The sequence below is a fragment of the Styela clava genome, chromosome 10, assembly GCF_964204865.1.
Source record: "Styela clava chromosome 10, kaStyClav1.hap1.2, whole genome shotgun sequence".
NCBI lineage: Eukaryota > Metazoa > Chordata > Ascidiacea > Stolidobranchia > Styelidae > Styela > Styela clava.
The window spans coordinates 2,673,608-2,695,551 of NC_135259.1; the positions used below are offsets into that span (position 1 = coordinate 2,673,608).

General features: G+C 33.7%; 3 protein-coding genes across 3 annotated transcripts; 1 reads left to right on the forward strand and 2 right to left on the reverse strand.

Annotated features, from left to right (window-relative positions):
• LOC120338115 (uncharacterized) lies at window positions 1–3,152 on the reverse strand. Its single transcript, XM_039406051.2, has 6 exons — window positions 3,077–3,152; window positions 2,006–2,317; window positions 1,776–1,944; window positions 1,400–1,526; window positions 934–997; window positions 1–592 (listed from the first exon to the last, which is right to left on the reverse strand). Exons 1-6 carry the CDS (start codon window positions 3,135–3,137, stop codon window positions 444–446), a joined length of 882 nt encoding a protein of 293 aa, XP_039261985.2. The 5' UTR covers window positions 3,138–3,152; the 3' UTR covers window positions 1–443.
• A 5,501-nt stretch (window positions 3,153–8,653) lies between these two features.
• On the forward strand, window positions 8,654–10,713 carry LOC144428316 (uncharacterized). The gene is made up of 6 exons (XM_078117397.1): window positions 8,654–8,800; window positions 9,012–9,145; window positions 9,241–9,314; window positions 9,439–9,504; window positions 9,595–9,690; window positions 10,002–10,713. Exons 1-6 carry the CDS (start codon window positions 8,696–8,698, stop codon window positions 10,172–10,174), a joined length of 648 nt encoding a protein of 215 aa, XP_077973523.1. The 5' UTR covers window positions 8,654–8,695; the 3' UTR covers window positions 10,175–10,713.
• Window positions 10,714–20,252: 9,539 nt separating this feature from the next.
• On the reverse strand, window positions 20,253–21,697 carry LOC120338383 (uncharacterized). The gene is made up of 4 exons (XM_039406368.2): window positions 21,627–21,697; window positions 21,289–21,375; window positions 21,004–21,198; window positions 20,253–20,807 (listed from the first exon to the last, which is right to left on the reverse strand). Exons 1-4 carry the CDS (start codon window positions 21,656–21,658, stop codon window positions 20,756–20,758), a joined length of 366 nt encoding a protein of 121 aa, XP_039262302.2. The 5' UTR covers window positions 21,659–21,697; the 3' UTR covers window positions 20,253–20,755.
• Between the last annotated feature and the right edge of the window lie 247 nt (window positions 21,698–21,944).

Below are 21,944 nucleotides of genomic sequence, written 5' to 3' on the forward strand. Positions count from 1 at the left end.
TTATATTTTATAATAGCAAGAGTCATAACTTACACGATACACACATTTTACACATCAAAGTTGGTTGCTTACTTTTAACGAAACTGATTAAAACCTATCAAATAGACATTTTTATGTTCGGTTTGCGGTTTTACGTTGAAATGCGACATTGAAGTCTAATGTTTTTCTTTTGTATCCAAATTAATTTTGTTTTATCTGTTCATCATATATATATGCAGATATCCACAGAATTTCTGTCTTTGAAAGCAAAACTCGTATTTGAAAATACGAAAAAAAACAATAACACCACGTGGTGCAACATATTGGCTACCACATATATATATAAAAATATTTATGAGTCAACACTATATCGATAAGTCAATTGATTATATTATTTTACAGTTTATACATTAAAGCACAGCATTAGGCACTTAGATTATACAAAAGCTTAACATAAGTTTAAATCAAGCATTTTCGGTATGCGAAACGGTATATGGTGGAGGTGGAGGTTCAGAAGATGGCTTTGAAACAGGATACGGGGGTGGCTGTACTGAAAAATTGCACTCATATTTTGATATCGATGCATATTCAGGTGGCGTATCTGATGGAAGATCTGCAAGAAAACTAAAAAGTTTAAAACACTTCAATGCTTTATTAAATTTCAAATCCGAAAAAAAAAACATCGAACGTTCCCAATTGATTCGTATGCAGAGCCGTTCAAAATACTAAAATTCCCAATTGCATCCGGGTATCCTTAATTAACTGCACGTACGGAACTCGACTCGCATAAATACGTGGAAAAGTAAATAAATAGAAGGTGAATTCCAAATCCTTTTATTAGCATCAAGGTTTATGCATATATATTGATAAATATTACATTGCGATATTGATAGCTTTTCAATATATATAATCTATATATAATTTCCATAACAGCACAAACAAAGAAATACCTACCTAAAGCTCTGTTCACGCGACCTTCATATTGAGTAGAACTAGTTGATCTTGATGATGTATTATGCTGCTCAAAATCAAATTCATTAGAGGTTAGCAAAAAAAAAATAGTGGAGAAATGAGTGAGTATATATATTAGCTGTTATCATTTACGTTTTTTTCGATTTTGTTTGAATAGAGACATATGAAGTATTCCAAGCATTGTAAGATTTTACCCCGTTTTTTTATGCATGATGACGCCCATTGCTTACAAACAGTATTATAAGTTCGAAACTTATCAATATCCAAAGAGGTGCACCACGGCGGTGCGTCCATCATCGCGAAATTCTTGAGAACTGATTAAAACTAAATTAAAATTGCATTTAATGCCAATCAAACTTTCATGTTCATATATTTTGATAAAACAAGGTCAAGAAAACGTGTCTTATCAGAACAAGATCAAAGCAAAATTACTAATCACTAATCTCACCCTTTCTGTAGTTCTGCTTTGAGTATTTTGATGCAATCTACGTGATCTTCTTCTTAGTCGACAGACAACAAATGCGATAGCCACGAAAATTGCTAAAGCAATGCAAACTGTCCACCAAATACTTAGCCTGTAAATTTGGTATTATTATTCAAAAGCTGTTTGAGTCCTATTCCCATGAACTAAGCTATTGCTGGTATTAGTTCTGTGATACAACTTCGGCTAGGATTTAGTTTGCTTCTAATATAAATATACATTTCTGATGTAGTTCTACTTAATTGACTTAAATAAAATTGATTATTGGTACTGTGAGAAATGTCTTGTATTATCTTCTAGATCAGCGGTTCTTAGATAGAATTGATCATATATATTAGTTGACCTAAAATTAGTTTCGTGACTCCAACTGATGGTTGATGTGCTGTATGACGTTAAATCTGATTTTGAGGTTGTTGTCGGCTCGATTTCGTCGCAACAATAAAAGTTCGAAAAGCCATCGTTGCAGCAGAATTTATCTTCATCATCACATACTCTTCCCCCACAGACATGTTCTGCGTAACAGAAATGAGAAAATTATGTTGCTGGAAAATATAATAAAACCGTCTATCTTACCTGAAGATTTTCCATGGCAGTTAGCACCATACGCTCTATTACAACTGTACTCTCCGAATATGACGCGTTGACACTGGTCAATATTCCTCTCATTACCGTTACATGAAACATTTTGCAACACCATCGGCATGTGGTCCATATGAGTGAAAAACATGTGACTCCGTGCTCGTTTGTAACCGGCCATACGACAGGCGACGTTGGCGAGAGACTTGTCGTCTTTTAAAATGTTATCAGCGCATATTCCTCCCCATTTTTTATCGTGATAAATTTGGAATATGCCAGAAGAACCAAATATTATCCGTATGCTTCCCTCTGCAATCAAATAATAATATTGAATGTTAATAATGAAGAATATATGAAAAGTTGAACAACCTCTCTGCATCTCTGTTACAGCTTGTTTCGCATAGGATCTATGCAGTGGCGGGATTCACATTTTTTGTCAGCCGGTTCCATCGCACAAATGTCATATTTTTCAGGCGGTTCTGTTACAAAAAGTCATGTAATGCTAACCGGTTCACTGATCTCATAAAATTCCGTGAGACGGTTCTATAGAACCGGTGCGAACCGGCTGAATCCTATTACTGGTTCTATGTAATTATATACAAAAGTAAAATAAGACGTGATCTCGGTTTTATCTGAAACATAACATAGGACCCCAGGGACTAGGACCCTAACTACTTTTAAGGGCGACTCAATTCGTTTATTACACCAGACAGACAGATCATCGTGGTCCATATCAAATACCACAAACAAACTAATTAACACGTGCCAATACAAAAAAAGCACAGTATATATAAATATCACAGTGATGGCGTTTTTGTCCTTCAATAAACAACGTTCATTAAGATGGATAAATCACATCGAATCTACAGACAGTTCTCAGCTTTATCTTTATTAAATGATGAACTTTTCCAATTCAATTTCTATGTTTTTATCAAATTTTTTTTTCAATAATATTAGAACAATATCAGCAAAGGTCTTGCAATTCCCATGTATGAGCAGGTTGAACTTGACAAAACTTGAACGTTTCAAATATTCATTTTATTTACTTATCGTAAATCGGTATCTTACCTTCGATGGCGCTTGCTCCATAAACAAGAATTAGAAAAAATGTTGCTATAATCCGTTTCATATTTATCTGTATACTATATCTGTAATATATAGAATTAGACACACATTTCCATACTCGAAAACGAATAGTTCACTTTGACAGGCCCTTTCCTAAAACATATTCACTAAGCTATGAGTGACTACTCAAGTGAAGAGTGTTGTAGTTTCTACGCCATAACTGTAATAGTGAACTTCTTCATTGCTTGTATCTTTTAAATAAACTATTTCAGTTCGGAGACTGTCTGTGTTAGCCAAGTGAATATTCCCCCTTACCCATAGGTTTCAGTCCCTTCACACAACTTGATGCAAAGTAGACAGACACAATTAGTTACCTCCATATTGGTACACACACTTCTGAAGCGCTTTTCTTCCTACCCAACCTTACCAATCTACGTCTATTTTTTGACTTATATATATGGATTGTTTCTCGACAAAAATGATCCAATTACGACAAAAGCCAAAATATAAATGCGATGTCACGGGAATGCCTTTCGTGGGATTGACAAACGTTATTTACTCAGTGAAACCTTCCCAATAAATCTTTTGTTCGTGATCTAGAGTTATGACGACCTGTGTTTACACGAACTATACCTTCATTGAGTGTTTTGAAGTCGTATTTTAATAGATGACGCAGTGTATTGAAGCCGCAGCACTAGCTCCCACAACATTTAATATTTGGATATCTTATCTAACATTTCTGCATTCAATATGCTTAATTAGTCAGTAATTACCCCAACTTCATATAAATGGGTAGAAAAATAAATTAAATCGAGTTTCTGCGAAAACTGTTTTCAGATTCACGTTCTCTTGCGAAGCTGAATTGGGAATTTTTTAAGAGAAAATGAATAGAAAATCATTCTGGTGAGATCAGAAAATTTTCTACACTTCATAGAATTACATTTAACTTGGAAGTTTTAATCAATAAAAAAATATTTTACAGCAAGCTAGGTGCTATAGCGCATCCGTTTTCAATGCGTTTAATAATACATATGATTTCAAATATTTTTTCCGATCACTAATGTTCAACTTGAGCTTTTCAATAATAATAAATTATAGAAACTTCTAAATGAATAATATTAAACATAAAGTTTCAATGGGTCTGTTAAAGCAGTAATCAATCGTTTGGTAACATTCAAAATCATTTTACAAGTTAGTTACATTTGATTTATCCGGATTAAATTTGCAATTCGATTGTTTTGATGCACTATCGATAAATGAATTGACGACCGAGTGGGATGCGGTTGAAATATGGTTTAATTAGCAAAATATTATTAATAAATTATTTCCGCTTCCAATTATTTTCAGAGATGAACTCATAAAGAGGCAAACTGTTTAACTTGAAAGTATAGGCAACGTGTTTTAGTTTTTGGCAGAGATAGCGAATCGTTTTCAATAAATAAGTCAAAACTTGGAAAAACAAAAAAATAAAAACAAAAAATACTGTAGGTTCACATATATTTAATCATCAGCATTAATGAAAAGCGGGGTGTTGCATCTTTTCCACGAGTACTATAATTCTTTGTTGGTATGGTGTATATTTGAGCTTAACAGGTTTAACGATTACATCAGGACTGAGGCAATTCTACAAAATTCATGTGTGAAAGCACTGCATGGTATGTATGCACAAGAGTTACCAAAAACCGTTATAATGCAGCGGCAAGTATTTTCATGGACTCAAAACTCAGAGAGAGTTATGTTTTTCAATCACATTAAAGTCATTACCACATTGATTCATTTGTATATGAGAATTAGAAAGTCGGTAATTTGAGTCTATAAAATAATATTTTCCAATCGGTATTATATGCGAGAAAAAAACTAAGTAGTGAGAGATGTCAAAATAGTGAAGTATCATTTTGTTCTCCCATGCCCCCAAAACATTCTGCTTCGGTACATGTATTTCCGAAAAAGACGCTATAAAAAAACAATCTATCAGAAATGAACAGATAAAATTGCATGGGTATATGACATAAAATTGCTACAGCCTAATTGCAAAAGTTATATACGAGTGTAGTTCTAGTAGTCCACTTACTGTCAGAATGAATTAAGGAAAAAATCAAAACCGGCCAAAAAACATGATGAGACATTGGTTCACCATCCCTGCTTTATGACATTCTTGAAGTAAAGAACCTTGCTCAATACTGCAAAGTTGATATATATACAGCGTAGCAAACTCTTTATAGTTCCAATTGATCTTACTGGAAGAATTTATTATGCATGTATTTCGTAATTTAAACGTGCTCGAGCAAGATTAATTTAATAGTTTTAAATTTTTTAGTGTTACTGAGAACCAGATGACCAGAACGACCCTATACGTTTTGTCGTGTAGCACAGTGGTTCCCAACCTTTCTTCCCTGGCGGACCGGTAAAATTAAATTAAATGTACTCGCGGACCGGCAAACATTGAAACGAAAATAGAAAGAATAGAAAAAGCATGCGTGCTGATTTTTAGGTTTCTGAATCTTGTGAGATTTGATTGAGCGCATTCGCGATGAATTGGATCCGAAAGAGCGAAAAGTGTGATTGCTCGGCGCCAAGATGTCGTGAAAGACGACGCAATATGACTGCGGAATTGTGTAATAAACAAACGTAGCCTCGTCTTCGGTAAAGAGATCGAGACGGCATCAAAACAACGAAATTTCTCGCGGACCGGCAAAAAAGCTTCACGGGCCGACGGTTAGGAATCACTGGTGTAGCGTATTGCAAGTCTATATTATAACAGATAATGCTCGCCTTCCTATGTTACTGCTTGAAATTTAAAGGTCGGTTCCTGTCTTTCGCCACTTGTGACAATTTACGATAAATTATTCTGTTAACTCGTATATTTCGGTGCTTTTCCATCTTCTTTATTCTTACAATTAAAGACACATAATTGATTCAAAAAGCAACAACAGAATATATTCAAAAATAACTTGAAATTTTGGGCTTAACGTTTTCGTTAAAGTACGAGACGGAATGGACAAACTGTTTATATATCTGAGAATGAGTTGAACATCGTTTCATTTGTGAAATAACAGACATAATACTGGATGAGGCGTATTCCAATATGATCATTGAAGTGTGTATAAGAGTAGAAGTATAAGTGTGTATAAGTAGAAACTTGCTAGATTTTGTAGAGAAAAATTAGCAAAATACCTATTTTTATTTGCAATTTTTTGCAGTTGATAAGACGTTAGCTCATTGGAAAACAGTAGTTTAAACTTATACTCGAAGCACTTAATGAGGGCAATATTTTTAAGACAATAAACTGTATAAGATTGGAATAAAACACATCAATGATTTTCAGAGAGAAAGTTGGAGTCAAACCAACATATACCCTTTTTAAAATAAGTTTATAACTTTATATTGATATTTATCAAATACAGATTAGCAAAAATACATTTTCGGTAACTGCAGTTAAAATTAGCACAAAAGTATTATTGGTTTAATATTGATAAAATCAAAATATTGAAAAATTAAAAACTTACCTTCTTCATTGCACAAGCCTTAAAAAAGAAAAATTAAATTGAATATAACCATTACATTTGTTGTTAATTTTTTTGAATTGAATATTTTGTTTACGTTTTCTCTTTTTTGTTTGTTTGGTGAATATTAATATTGTCCTCCAGATACACAAAATTACTTAGGCTCAAAAAGTCGTGTGCCTTCAAAGGGAAATATATGGAAGATAGAAAGCATTGTGTTTTGATCAATACTTTACCTAGATCACTCATATTTATCAAAAATGAACAGTTTAACATTTGAATTTTTTAATAACGACAATATTGTCTATAAGAAAAATAATACCAGGAAAGCTAACAACAACAACAAGATCTCAAGAGAAGGACTCATAGGTTCATTCCGTGTCCAATATCATTATATTTTCTTTGAAGCGTATCTGAATTGCTGAAGTCGGTCCCTTTCTGTTTTGAGGTTCCGCGGCCAAGTGACGATGGGGAGACGAGTTTAGTCGCAAAAGCAATTAGTAAACCGGGTTGAGTTAACTGCAGTATTTGAGCAATTTGTCTGTGATAAGTTTTTCCATGAGTTACCATGGACTTCGAACTCGAGGATACCCGTTTCGTCTGAAGGTGAACTATACAACACGTAGTTCGTAATTCAAAAACTGCCCTGCAATGCATTCAAATACTGCGTACTTGCATGTTGACTTTGTTTACTTCTCTTTATATACTGTATTTTCGCTAATATCAGGACATTCATCAGAATAGTTTCTACACTAATATGACATAAAATATCTCCAAACTCTCAGACTTTTGTAGAGAATGGCGCTCGTTTCGTTGTAATTTGTAAATAAGTTGAAATTGGTTTAGCGACCTTGACTTTCTGTTTTGACATATGGACGAATAAATAATGTAGATTAGGGCTGTTCCACATAAGCCTAGTTTAATGATATTTCTATGAGCATTAGATTGCCTTTGTGATTGTTTTTACAGTTATAGTTTATTTAATTGATTTGATTGGATTCCATTGACGAATGATTTCATGTTCAACTTATGATAACTTAAGCCTGGAATAGCAGACAAATTCAGTATGTCATAATTTGTAACTCTTTCTGATTTGAAGGCTGCAAGTTATTTAATAGTATTTTGGTTCGACTTGCTAATTAACTATGTTTTATAAATGTGTTCATAAATTTGAGTAGGCTTTCTGAAGGCCCAATTGTGTATGATTATTTATTTATTGCAAGTATTTTGTGCTGATTTGTTTTTACGTTTGTATTAAGATAACCGTGTCAACTGTATACTTCGAGTTGTGTGATTTTCTGGATTGAGGATACAAACTTGGGGCTTGAAAGACCGCGTTATTGAACTGTTATCGGTGTCGTCCAGGTCTCAAAAAACGGCTGTTACACCAAGTACGGTATATATATAGTAACCTCCAGACGTCTCTCCGCCTCTTGGTTATTAGGAGACTTACTGAACAGACCAGAGTTTATATCTAATCAAGCTGGGACAGCCTTACAAGCGAAGGTTAAATCCCAGTGTGACTCAAAGACCTTACCACATGCCGACATATACTTCGCTCGGCGCGACTGGCACTTCGACATGAAACACACTCTGCTCGCCAAACTGACAAACATTGTGTGCCGAGACAAGATAACTGTGAATTGCCCTTGAACGTGTAAACCTTTTAGTTTTATACACGTTTGTCCCGCCAGCCACGTTTAAATAATTTATCTCTTGCTCAGAAATGTTCCCCACTTCTTGCATATATTTCCTTTATTTTTGGAATACTTGAAATGCCGTAACGATAACTTTTTCTTTAGGTTCAAACTGGGAAATACTCAACAAAATGCATGCTTGTAGCAAATATGATAAAATCTGATACATTATATAAAGTCTGGGCGTAAGTGGCTATTTCATATGTCGAGATGAAAAGCTTTGAGGTTCTCTATACGGCTCTATAATTTGAATCCAGTCATGGAATTTTTCGGGAAGTGATGTCACAACAATCGATAGAATGAATGCAAGAAACGTAAACATCTTCCATTCTAAATGCAATATCATGGCCTAGAATCATCATTCAAGTTCGCAACAGCAACCGAGACGCCTAGGGATAACTGCAAAACCTATTCTTGCTAATATGTGGGCGATATCAATTGTCGTACTTGCTGTAGCAATATTCAGTAAAGTGAACAGTAAATCATGCATCGCACCACGAAAACAACTAGATATCGACTGGACTAGGGTAATATCTGAATTCTTGTCTTTAAATATTCACTTAGCTACACAAATGATTTTGTGTTTCGGGTATTCAAATTATTCTAAATTGGGCATGTGCGACGTCAGTGCTTTGATGGGCTGACTAAATTCTTATCAGTCCCACATGGATTCTGATTTTACGTCTTACGCAATAAATGTAATTATTCAAGAAATAACCAGAAAGTTGATTTTCATAGGTTCAAAATATGCTCCCACTTTACGACGTCATTGATATTCCATCTCCAATTCCTCCTATAGTATGTTGGAAGTATAATAATTTTACGGAAACGGGAAATACTATTACCGCGACAATTGAAGCCTACGTTTCTGCGTAAGTATTAGAAATTACGAATATTTGAACGGCACAATATCGAAACAAACGTGGAAACTTTCTATTTCAAAAAATATACTAAAATATTATTTTAGAAAATCATACAAGAACAAACTCTACTTCACAAGACTAGAACAAAAGGGAAAATATGTTCATGATTCAAAAGACGGTGAGAGCACATAAAATTTAAGGTTTTCAAATAAATTAGTTTCTGCTCTGATATAGCAAATATCTAGAAAAAGAATGAAACTTTGCGAGGGTATTGTGATATAATTCAGTACTATCCAATTCAGAATCATCTTACACCAACACATTCACAGACCTCGCAGAAGAACTACATGATATGAAAGCTTATGAAGGTAAATTTGGTACAGTCGGGTTCATATCAAATTTTGTGAAATTTGTTGTATTTCGGTGATATTTATTGTATAATATGTTATATCTCACAGAGATTGAAAAAAGTATGCTGGGTCACATGGCATCTGAAGTTCGCTTTCTCACTGATTATGACAACTTTTTCATATTAGTCTTTTGTCGCGAGTCAGGTAACGGTATATTTTATACTTATCATTTGATGGAGCTGTTCTATGTTATTGCAACTCAATAAAAGCACTTGTGCAACAAAAAACCATATTACAGAAGAGTTATACGACAATTTTTGGGAAAAAACAACGATTCAAAGTTGGTAATTTGATAAGTTTCCTCGGGGCGTCATGTATATACAACAAAAATATCATGTTTAGTGAAAAATAAATTGAATATTTTTATGTAATTCTAATATTTGTGGGTTTAAAACTATCGCACTTGAACAAACTGTTCATTTTATTTTTATTTAGATTAATCTTATTTAATTTAGATTGGACGGCTCTCGTAAAGGCGAGAACCCCTCAAATCAGTGTTGACCAACTTCAACTGATTTCTGAAGCATTGATTGAAAATGGTCTTCGATCTCCTATCATGACATTGAAGAATGGATGTGCAATACCATACGTTGAAAGAAAAAACCAGGCCACCGTTGTTGTTGCTTGATTAAAATACCATATAAAGCAAAAATGTATTATCCGAATTATGCAGATATAATAAAATATTATTATTGGTAGTATATCTAATATATAGTATTCAGTTAACTCATAACCGCATTTCGAATAATAAAATCAATTAATGTTACCACCATGATCATGAATATCTATGATGATTAAATTATGATATATTTTCAGTATTCTAAATTTTGCGTATGGCCATCTTCAATTCGTCTGTTCTATTATGAATGAGTGTGAAACAACAAACTATAGGTGCAACTTGCAACACACAATTACAAAATCTTGGTGTCAGCATATTTCGTAATTTAAGTGGGAGTACATAAATTCAATCTCAGTCACTCAGTCCATGATGTTTGTCGCGTTTTCAATATATGTCCAATTTAATAGATTACAACTATGAGGATCGTCACGAGCTCTGTATTTCTAAGTTACCATAAATAAAGATGTTTATTATCCTCGCTCACAACTGTAAAATGATGTATGGGCGACATGTTAAAATGTCAGGCTTGTCCATGGGACATATTTTTCTGTCCCATTCCCATCCACCCCATAGCAATTATGCCTGTCCCATCCCATTCCATGGGATTCCTATTGGAATACAATTCAATAAAAATTGGTAAATTTAGGTTAAGCGTTTACTAAATAGGACTACATGTACGAATAGACATTCAAAACAACAAAACTTACGGACTTTGTTCACTTTATATTCATAACTATTATACATGTGTCCATCAGCCCCTTCACGAAGTATATTTTTAATGCTGAATATATTTTGCTCTCTATAACTGACAAGAGAGCTATGCTCAAATATATGGACACGAAGTCTTTAACGAAAGGTTTTACCATCATTTTCCCGAAAATCATACGGTTTTCGTGTCCCACGGGAAATACAAATGTGTGCTATCCCCTTCCCATTCACAAGTCTGTAAAATGTTATAAATAATGCTTCCTATGCCCAAATTTAATTTAACGTTCATTTTGAATTCTGCAAAACTTTTATAACATGTCATTATCTGGATCGAAATGTCTGGCGTATGTGTACATTTTGTATCCGCGCACAGTTTTGCTTCAGGATTTGAGTTCACATGCCTATACGCTCATTAATTAAATATCACTTTGACTTGAATGTGTGACTTACCAATCACTCATCGTAGATCCATACTCAATTATTATATTCAATATGACACAGTAAATTACTGAGAATACAAAAAATACATACAATGGAGCAGCATATTTTTGCGATGTCCAAATCTATGGATAAAACATCTTTTTCATAAGCCGTATTCCGCAAGGTTCCAATCAAGTATGTAAATGTGTGAACCATACAATTACAAAGAAGCAATGCTCAAATATATGAACACGCAGAACAATAACCCTGAAATCATATGCGGTGACGTACCAGTACCTGTATCGGTGACCGGGGTGCCGTGACGGTACAGGGACGGTCATAGATATTTTAGGTCATGTGACAATGATCCATTCTTGTTAATTATATCAAAATATCAATTGAAATATCTCGTGATATGAGTCAACTATGTACCGTATTACCGGATCAAGTACCGAACCCCAGTCAAACATTTCACATAAAAACGTTTCTAAATAACATGCGTCAACCTAACACCACCTGAATTGGGGTTACAAATTTGGGTACAGTGACTGTCATGGCCGTTTAGGGCTGATGGACAATTCGACTACACGGACTACTCACCAGGTCTATCTGTAATCGAGTTGTCTCTGGTGAGTTGTCCGTGTGTAGTCGAGTTGTCTGCCTCCCATTTCACATGTCCCGTGACAATGATCTACTCTTCTCCATTCAATTGCAACATGAATTGAAATACTAAGTAATCAGTTTCATACCCTTCTCCATTATTTGAACAAAATTTAAAAAACAAGCCCCGCTTTTACCAGACAGCTACGAGTTAGTTCAGTGTCACTGCGCTGTGTTACGGTACCGGAACTGTCCTATCTTTAGAAGTTCCTATCTTGTAACAGCGCGAATTGAAATTGCAAGATGGTCGGACTCACAACTGTGGTAACACCAACGATCCGAGTCACTACTGTAATATAACACCAAGTACGGCACTATTCGCCATTCACAATTCCTCAAATCTCAGCAAAGCAAGGATTCAATTACGAACCACCGACGTTCGATGGCACGTGATCAAAAGACATGAAGAGGAGTGCCAGCATATGCGTCCGCAGAACGTTCGGTGACGTCATAGCAAACAAAAACAAATCTCACAGAGACAACAGAAATATTTGAAAAAAATTTCATCTTTAACCACTAAAAATTTCAAAGCAATTGGTCCAGTAAACAAAGAGAAAAGCGACTTTTTAGAATTTCCACTAGGTGTCCAAAAGTGTCAAAGAGCAACAACATAATATTGAAACGATTCATAGTTGTGTCCAACTACGTGTCCAAAAAATTTTTCATCGCAATACAAAATAGGCAAGGCACCTGGCAATATGAGTTGGCGTATCACGTTTTTCTGCTGTCATTCAAATCATCACAGACTAGTTATTATCCATATGATCAATACAAGGTTTTGAGTGGGCGAGATTGCATGTGATTATGCCCTATTACAGCAGTTCCCAAAGAGTGTGCCCCGATAATTTATAGAATTGTGTTAAAGGTAACTAATATATGATTGAATATTTTACATATTGTATTTATTATAAATGTTTTATTATTTCTTATTTTAAATTCTGTGTTTATGGATCGATAAATTCATTTACCTTTCTATGTCGTTTACTTTCTGTTACGTAGTGTCCACCTCTTTTGGTATGTAACTGTTAGCATTTTTTTCGTGTTGGGACGCCGTGAGTTTTTTTCCTGGTAATTTGGCGCCGCACAAAGGAAAAGTTTGGGAATCACTGCCCTCGGCGATACTGGATATTGACAAACATCAACATTCCATATTGAGCTTCTACTTGAAAATATCCATACGTCTTCAACATTCGTTTCGTAGAATATTTTCACTAATATTATCATATTTCAAAAAAACAGCAGGTCTTCATCATTCTTTTTGTAAAATATTTTCACTAATATTATCATAAAAAAGCTCATGCCTACTGCTTGTTGAGCCCAATCATCCGATATTCCACCTTTTACTTTATATTCCACCATCATATCTATTCGTGTCGAAAATTTTCAGATGACCATGAACAATTTCGCTTTCGACAGCATCTCAAATATCGTGGATTAGCTGCTTATTTTTAGGATGCGATTATACTGACAGGAGGTTTGTTATTGTTTTGCTTCCTGGAAATCATCACTGCTTCGCACGTTAACAATATAGCGCTGTGATTAACCAATTGTGGCGTACCGAAATTGGTCCTTTCTGCCAGCTTCACAAAATAATCTTCTTGCGGTTCCAAATACAGCAGAGTAACTAATTTAACTAACTAGATTAACTATACACCTGTAAGAACTTAATACAACCAAATACTCCAGTTAAGAAATACAATAAACAAATAAAAATACAGTACAAGATACCATACAGATACATAAGGAACACAAATAGGAATTGGTCTATGACATCTAAGTCATGAACTATCGACCTGTAATGGAATATACAAAAACCAGGCAAAACATACCTAGAAATACATAAGAATAACTAGTATGACACTGAAGATATACCACAAATCCTATCGACAAAAACTTAATATACCTGGTAATTCGCATAGAAATACGGAAATCGCACAGGAAATAAACTGCGAAAGTAGACTAGTTACAGAAACGTTAAATACAAGATAACTAGTGAACAGAGCTATGCCAAACTGGAGAAACACTAAATCTGTACTACTAATATCATTTTACAACAAAAATTACACAGATTAACGGCACTAAAATACTATAATAATAACCTAATACACAGAAAAAAAATCCACAATGCCGGCACTCTGGCAAACCAGCTAAAAAGGAAAGATACTCAGCTGCTCACTGGTGACTCAAGTGGTAAGAATAAATATGGCAATACAGAATCTCACAATTAATAAATTAGAACTTTGATATTACTGCGCACAATCTCGCTTTCGAGGATCCGCTAGTTGATCTATTTTAAAATTGTTAACAACGCTGTGATCTCAGGTTTCTAAGACTACATTTGAAAAGATTGTAGTATATATATAACGGTACTTGCTTCTATTTATATGAGGTTTTTCTGGATTTCAATAGCTTGAAAATGTGCTCACGTAGACTGAAAATGTTAAAAATACACACATCTATGTTAGTGGTAATGATGTGTAATATTACAAGAATCTCCATGAGATTTTGCCGATGAGAGTATAGAATTACGGAAATGCAGAACTGCTAACTAAAATCCTTATGCAAATATTCCAGCGTGACTGTTTTGATGAGCTTTGTATTTCGCGTTTTTGTGTTATATTTCAAAACAGTTGTTCTGAATATGCCATTTAGCAATCTAACTGCGAAAATGCGCGATGTAAATATCGGGGTACGGTCAGGCATCATCGAAGTTTGAGAAATAAACGTAGCCTACATCGTGGGACGAAGCCGAGGCATGATGCAGTAAGAAGTGGGAAAATTAAATGAGATATGGGGATCATGCAGCGCCGGATTACCCATTAAACATTATAAGCACGTGCTTAGGGCACCAAGCAAAGAGGGGCACCACAGAAATTTTAGAGCAGAATTTTATATAGTGTATCGGTGTTTAATAAAATATTACGAGTTTACCAGACGACTCAAACTCCAAAATATTCGCTTATTTTTCGTCTTCAAGTATATATCATTCTTCAATTAACCATCTTTTCTTAAATTGTTGTTGTTTTTCTTTCTAGTATTCTCCTTGTTGCTGCATTTTTGTTTTAAAAAAATTTCTTTTATTTTCAACAGTTGGACCAATGAACTATTTACACTGTGTGGCGGTTCCACGTCGCATTCCAACAATCTAGTGGTCAGCGAAGTCGAAAGTTTTTTGATAAGGTAAACCAGGATGGTCCCGACCCTGTCATGCTGATACATTACGTGCGGCTCACAGATCAATTTCAGCGTATATTTGTATCTAATGGAGAATGGAGAAAGACCCGGGCGAAAGAATTCTGATCCGTGGTTCGGCATATGAAAAGGTTATTATTTGGATGATTATTAGGCATAAAAATAAAGGATTGACTGCTCATTTAAAAAATATATAAATAGTATTGAATGGACGAGAGTATATCAGAAATAAATATAACAAGAAAACTAATTCTGCCGCAGTTTCGAAATGGCGACTAATTGAACACGCTCATCCAAAGTCAATGAAGTATTTATGATTTTTTTCATATTCTTCAGACATCCAGTTAGATGCCACACATCTAAGTTGAAAAGGAACCTAATATTTCTAAAATTTATATTTACAATTCTCTAACACATAATCTCAGAATCGGTTTTCTAAAGAGAACAATTTGTTATTTCATGCATTCTAATATATAACAAGTTATGACTATTTGAAATCGGCTCATACGTATTTTTAACGTATTTGATCTATTCTGCTCTTGTATAGTGTATACCGTGTATATCGTGGGCAAATGACAAAAATTGATAAATTTACAAAAATTTTTGACAAACAAGTTTTAAATAACGTAATAAAAGATAGCCGGTGTTTAATGTGTATAGCTAATAAAATCATTTTTAAGTTTTACATTACCTATTTCACTGAAAATATATTCGGTTAAAACTTATCATTTGTATTAAATAACTTAGTTGATATTCATAGTCAATTTGGATGAGTTTAGCAACATAGTTAAAAAATCAACCGCATTTTTTTCAAAGTACAATATTTTGTTTGAACTCTGCAGTAAGTAGTCAGTGTTATTTTCAAATAAATCCTTTTATATGATCGGAGAAATTCCAAATATCAATCTGTTTTTAAAAATCACAAAAAGGCATAGAATATAAGTTGCAGCACCAAACATCGTTTATATATATATAAAATACCGGTAATAGGCTACTAAGTACATCAAATAAGCGTGTTGCTGTTATTTTGCTGATGTCCTGTATTCGTTTGTGTCCATGCCGTCATCGGACAAAAATAATCGGTAATCCTGGCTTTATGCTCTGCCTCTGTGCTTTGATATCTTGTTAATTATTTGGTAGTCCATTATTAAACATAAATTATTTTGTGACAAAAGTGTGGCGATAATAAAGAAATTTTTACCACTTATAGAAAAATTGTCTGATAACAGTGTTATTAGTTTCGTGAATATAGCAAAGCACTATCACGGCAATTTCAAAAAAAAAATGAAATTTTGATCATGGAACATGTGGGATGTAGTTTATTATTCTCAAAAAATATGTATTTTTGGCAGGTGAAGACGTTTACAAAACTTTTCTTACTGCAATCGATGTACGGATTTCTATTTTCGTTTTAATATGAGTAAAACTTATTTACTTATATACGTTTTTCATATCATGAAATATTAGTAGTGAGGAAGTAGAACTGAACTTAAAATACTTAATTAAACTTAAATTAAAGAAATATTTTTCGCGACGTTCCAACCGCAGCCAGTCTACAGTTGCCAAACTTTTGAAGTGAGACGGGGAGGTCGTGTATATAAAGAAAGCATTAGATTGGCGTATGAATGCAGGTATACTGCTTATAGAACCACTGCGATTGAACTAGTATTAATACTTAATTAAAGCGTTTATTAACTCCCGCTAAAAATACGTTGTTTGTATCGGACTGTTTATACCTATTTTAAGTGGTGGTGCGATCGAATATCAGGTTTCCAGCTACAGGTACGGTACTGGTATGTTACCGTACCGCATATGATTTTCAGGGAATTGATGATGAAATATTTTATTTTTTCCCTTCGTGTCCATATATTTGAGCATCACTCTCTTGTTTTAAAAGCATTCTCAATTTTTATAAGCTTTACAGGCAAAAAATTCAACAATTCCCCAAAATAAAAACCGTTGAATATTGAATAGCAAATCACAATATGTTATGTTTAGGTGTGTAAGCAGTGATGAGCTGAAAAATCGTAACAACCGGAACGCACCTAATTCGCAAAAATGTAATATATTCACAACACGACGCGGACGTTTACAGAACTGCAATGAACTGTGGAGAAATTATATGAAATGTGTTTGTGTAAAATTACAAGAGTTTTCATAGCAATTCAATACAAATATTATTAATAGAAAGGTATAGAATGAATATTCATGGAGTTAATGGTCGGGCTAATATCTAATACACGTAACTACTGTACTAATTATTTGAGTGATGTGACGTAAAAAGACTTAATATGATGTAACAAAACATAAATTAATAACTAAGTATATACCAGAGAAAGTAGACTTTTTGTACCATAATTTTATTTCAACAAAAGGAACGCAAATGCAGTGAAATGGAACAACCGGAACGTCGTTCCGGTGCGTTCCGGCTACAGCTCATCACTGTGTGTAAGTACTGCTCCGCTTATCACACTTCAACAAATTCGATGTCAATAATTAACATACAATGTATATCAATAATTTTCTGAAACGTTTAAGTAAAGGAATCCTCTTTAATGTTCGCTAAATAATACTAAAATGTAAAGTATCTCTTTAAGTTGTTTATAATACTTCTCGTTATTACTGTCAGTTTGTTACCTAGTACAATAAGAATAATTTTCAACATTTAATATCTTCACTAAAAATCAAACACTCGTCGTCAATCTTATTTCTGTTACTAATATAAAGAAAAGTAAGGATTCCCAGTATTATCAAAGAAATAACATTCATTAATAATTTAAGCCACGGATGGGCAACCTGCGGCCCGCGGGCGCGCGGTTTCATCAAAGGTTGCACACCTCTGATTTAAAGCAATCGGCTATTGAATATTAACAATGGGTAATCTCAATTTCATAGTACGGCTCATGCGTTTTCACCTGTGTTCAGTTTTCTTCAATCTCAAGTTGTTTTATTTTTTATGTGTTATATAAATTTGTAACGGTGATATGAATAAAAAAAAAACTCTACATTATCATTTCCGCGACATTCCAGTATCATGACATTTCAGTATCATTACCAGGTTATTATATTTTGGGAAACGTACACTCATTGGTGGGCGGGCGCGTACTTTTACGTTTTTTAACTTTATTTTAAGTTATGCTCGCCTTCCAGGTATCTCTGTATTTTGTTTGTTCGTCTTCTTTTTGTGCTGTTTTGTTTTCATGTCAGAGTACCGAAATAAATGATTGATTGATTGATTGATTGATTGAAATGCTTGCAGTCTCATACCCAGGCTACTATATTTTGGAAAACATACACAAATAAATACATAAATGCTTGTGACGTTGCGTAGCTTTTTCCTAGAAAGATAGATAACTCCTCGCCTATGAGAAGTGTAAAAGAAAACCTTGCTCACAACGATCATCACGCAGACTACTATTGTCGATGAAAAGTTTTCTCTACTTAGACTATCAGAGCTAGAACAATACCAATTTTCTCGTGCTCGATGCCTACATCGAGTAATTCGTAAGAAAATTTCAGGCAAGGATGGTCAAAATATAATATAATTTATTTAACTTCACGCAACGAAAATTAATGGAAACTAATATATGATTGCATATTTTACATATTGTATTTAATATAATGAATATTTCATTGTTTCTCATTTCAAATGCTGTGAAAACGAATCAATAAAAGCATTTCACCTTTCTATGTCGATTACTTCCTGTTACATAGTATCTGCCTCTATTGTTAAATTGGGGATAAGGTACATATTATAGATCACAAAATTGAGTTTTATTTGAAGGGAGCAATTTCTTTCGTGTCAAGTGCGCCGTGAGTGAGTGTTTTTATCTGATAATTTAGCGACGCACGAAGAAAAAGTTTGGGGAACGCCGTAATACACAATATGTTGGGGCTTATAAAATTTATTTTTTGTTACATAAATTTTAGTTTGCAAAGAGTAGCAAACGTGTGAAGTATAGTGATACTTTTTACTTTAAATCAAAACGCTATTTCAATGCGCTTTATTACCGTTTGCGTCATGGTTTCGGAAGAAGCAATAACGAAAAATGGGTGCTCCTGAAGTAAGCGCACCAAGATGTCGCATAACCTGAACCCTAACCTGGTACACAACCTGAGTTCAGGTTGTGCGCTATTTTGGTGCGCACACTTCAGGAGGTCCGAAAAATGCAATGATGTTGGTTTTAATATATTGATATTACATTGCTAACCGAAAGAACGTTTATATTGACGTATTTATAAAACGTATTACCATTATAAAAAGTTGAACAAAATTTCCTTACGCATTGAGAAAATGTGAACGCAAGAAAAATTTCGATGAAACGTCTTGGTCCACTTGGAAATGCACATTTCCTCATACCAATAGATTTTTATATTCGTCATACTAATTTCTTAAAACAAATTATTCGTTATTAATACGTTGTCTAATAATAACCGCGACTAAAAATATCGTCAGGAAGAATCAACCTTCTCTAAAATTATTGAGCAGCATTGATTGAAAATTCTAATTCAACACGATTTAAGCCTTAAAAAAACTTAAACCCGCACTGATTACTGTTCAAAGTTCGACTGGTGTCGCTTGGAGCACAATGTCGTGTGAGCAGTTAAAACAATATTCAACACTAGCTATTTAGAGTTCAATAAATTATATTATTTTTTGACCATCATTTAATTTGATATTTTTACGAATTACCCAATGTAGGTATTCAAGCACATAAAACTGGGGATAGTTTTTAGCTCCAGTAAATCGAGCAAAAGAAACTTTCAATGGCCATCGTAATCCGAGTGATGATCGATGTGAGCAACGTTTTTATAGACGAGGAGTTAACTATCTTTCTAGGAAAAAGCTACGCAACGTCGCAGGCATTTCCAAAAATATAGTCCCTGGTCATGTTACTGAAATGTCGCGACAACGATAATGAAGCGGGTTTTTATTTTATTTTTATTACGGTTACAAATTGATATAACACATAAAAAAAAAAAAAAATGTGAGAACTAGGAAAAATATACATAAGTAAAAAAAAATAAATGAAAACGTCAGTGAAAGACAAAATGTGAAGTTATCATAATTGGGTAAACTGCCAAATTACCAAAAGATTTGTATAGAAACGCCACCATATTCGACAATATTGTTGATATGTGCACTATATTCCTTTACGAAATTTAAACGCATTTCAATGTACTTAGTGCAAATAGAAATACCAAAATCTTGAGAACATGTCATTATACTATTCGACGCAGCACACATAGCACGCATTAGCTGAGTTTCGAAATTAAGATTACCCATTGTTAATATTCAATATCTAATATTATTTTTTTGATAACGTTGGGAATCCCGACTTTTATCTATTTCAGTAACAAAACTGATCACAAGAGTAACGATGAGAGTTGAATTGTTAGTGAAGATATTAAATATTGCACAATATTTTTTAATAATCTAGGTAACAAACTGGCAGTATTATCGATAACAGTAAAAATAAATTCAAAATAAATATTATATACAACTTGAAGACGTACTTTCTATTTTAGTATTATTCAACGAACGACCCAGTATAAGGAGATCATTTGTCCAAAAGTTTCAGAAAATCAATGTTATTCATTCTTCGTCAATTATTGACATCGAACTTGTTGAAGTGTGATAGGCTGAGCAGTACTTACGCATCTGAACATAACATATTGTGAGTTGCTATTCAATATCCAATGGTTACTATTTTAGGGCATTGTCGGTTTTTGGCCCGTAAATCTTATGAAATTGAGCATTCTTTTAAAATAACATTTTAACAATACTATTTTAATCAGGAGTTAAACGGTTTAAGTATCAATACGAGTTCAATTAGTGGTTATTTAAAACAATATACCTGCATCCATGCGCCAATCTGACGCTTTCTTTATATATACGACCCCCCCGCCTCACTTCAAAAGTCTGGCAACTGTAAACTGGATGAGGTTGGAACGTCGCGGGAAGCAATTCTTCAGTTTCAGGATTTTGACAATTTGGAAGGCAAGTTGCATTCGAAAAAACCGATGGAAATATGTTAACGGCACATTCAATCCTAAAATACATGAAATTGAATTGGGATTTGTATTTTGGTCCCAAATATAATAAGCTACATATTCTCAAGTTGAGGTAGATTTGTACTTACCATTCCATTCTATAAGGAGCAAAGCCATTGTATACATCATATCGATTTTCTGTAGCTTTGCATTGGTGTATTTTGGCAAAGTCAGAACTGTTAAATATGGAAAATAATAATTAATGAAGTTTGAAACTGATATAATATTACACGTCTGATGACATGGATATAAATTAGTGTGAGCTGTTTTTTGTTCTGTTGCATTCAAATTTGTATTAAAACAAAATATTGCGGTAGATTCAAAACATTTCATTATTTAATCAGATAAATTTGGTTTTATTTCAGTTTCAGTTGCTGACTACCCATATTTTAATAATATAAAAATAATTGTAATATATAAGTCTCACTCATGTTCAATCGAAAATGAAAATCTGTACATCCATTGCAGTAAGATAAACTTCTGAATTATCGTCTTCACCTGCCAAAAAATTCATATTTTTTTAAGAATAATAAACTACATCTTACATATTGTAGGATCAGAATTCTCTATTGTGATCGAGCTCTTTTTGGGACAGAGATGCCATGAGCGTTGATAATATAATACCAAAAGATAAAAAAATAAAAAAAAGGATTCTTACCGCCATTTCCTTCCTATACTGAATTCGATTTGGTTTCTTGCTTGTACTGCAAACAGTCTCCACAATGACAAAAATTATAATTGAGAA

Excerpts from the sequence above, each read along its gene's own strand:
- LOC120338115 (XM_039406051.2), bottom strand. The coding sequence starts at position 3,137 with ATGAAACGGATTATAGCAACATTTTTTCTAATTCTTGTTTATGGAGCA. Across the intron at positions 1,945-2,005 it reads CTGCCATGGAAAATCTTCAG|AACATGTCTGTGGGGGAAGA; the intron begins GTAAGATAGACG and ends TCTGTTACGCAG. Across the intron at positions 1,527-1,775 it reads AGTCACGAAACTAATTTTAG|GCTAAGTATTTGGTGGACAG; the intron begins GTCAACTAATAT and ends CCAAATTTACAG.
- LOC120338383 (XM_039406368.2), bottom strand. The coding sequence starts at position 21,658 with ATGTACAGATTTTCATTTTCGATTGAACATGA. Across the intron at positions 21,376-21,626 it reads TCATTTTCGATTGAACATGA|TTCTGACTTTGCCAAAATAC; the intron begins GTGAGACTTATA and ends CATATTTAACAG. Across the intron at positions 20,808-21,003 it reads AGATTGGCGCATGGATGCAG|ATGCGTAAGTACTGCTCAGC; the intron begins GTATATTGTTTT and ends TGTTATGTTCAG.
- LOC144428316 (XM_078117397.1), top strand. The coding sequence starts at position 8,696 with ATGTGGGCGATATCAATTGTCGTACTTGCTGTAGCAATATTCAGTAAA. Across the intron at positions 8,801-9,011 it reads TAGATATCGACTGGACTAGG|GTTCAAAATATGCTCCCACT; the intron begins GTAATATCTGAA and ends TGATTTTCATAG. Across the intron at positions 9,146-9,240 it reads ATTGAAGCCTACGTTTCTGC|AAAATCATACAAGAACAAAC; the intron begins GTAAGTATTAGA and ends ATATTATTTTAG.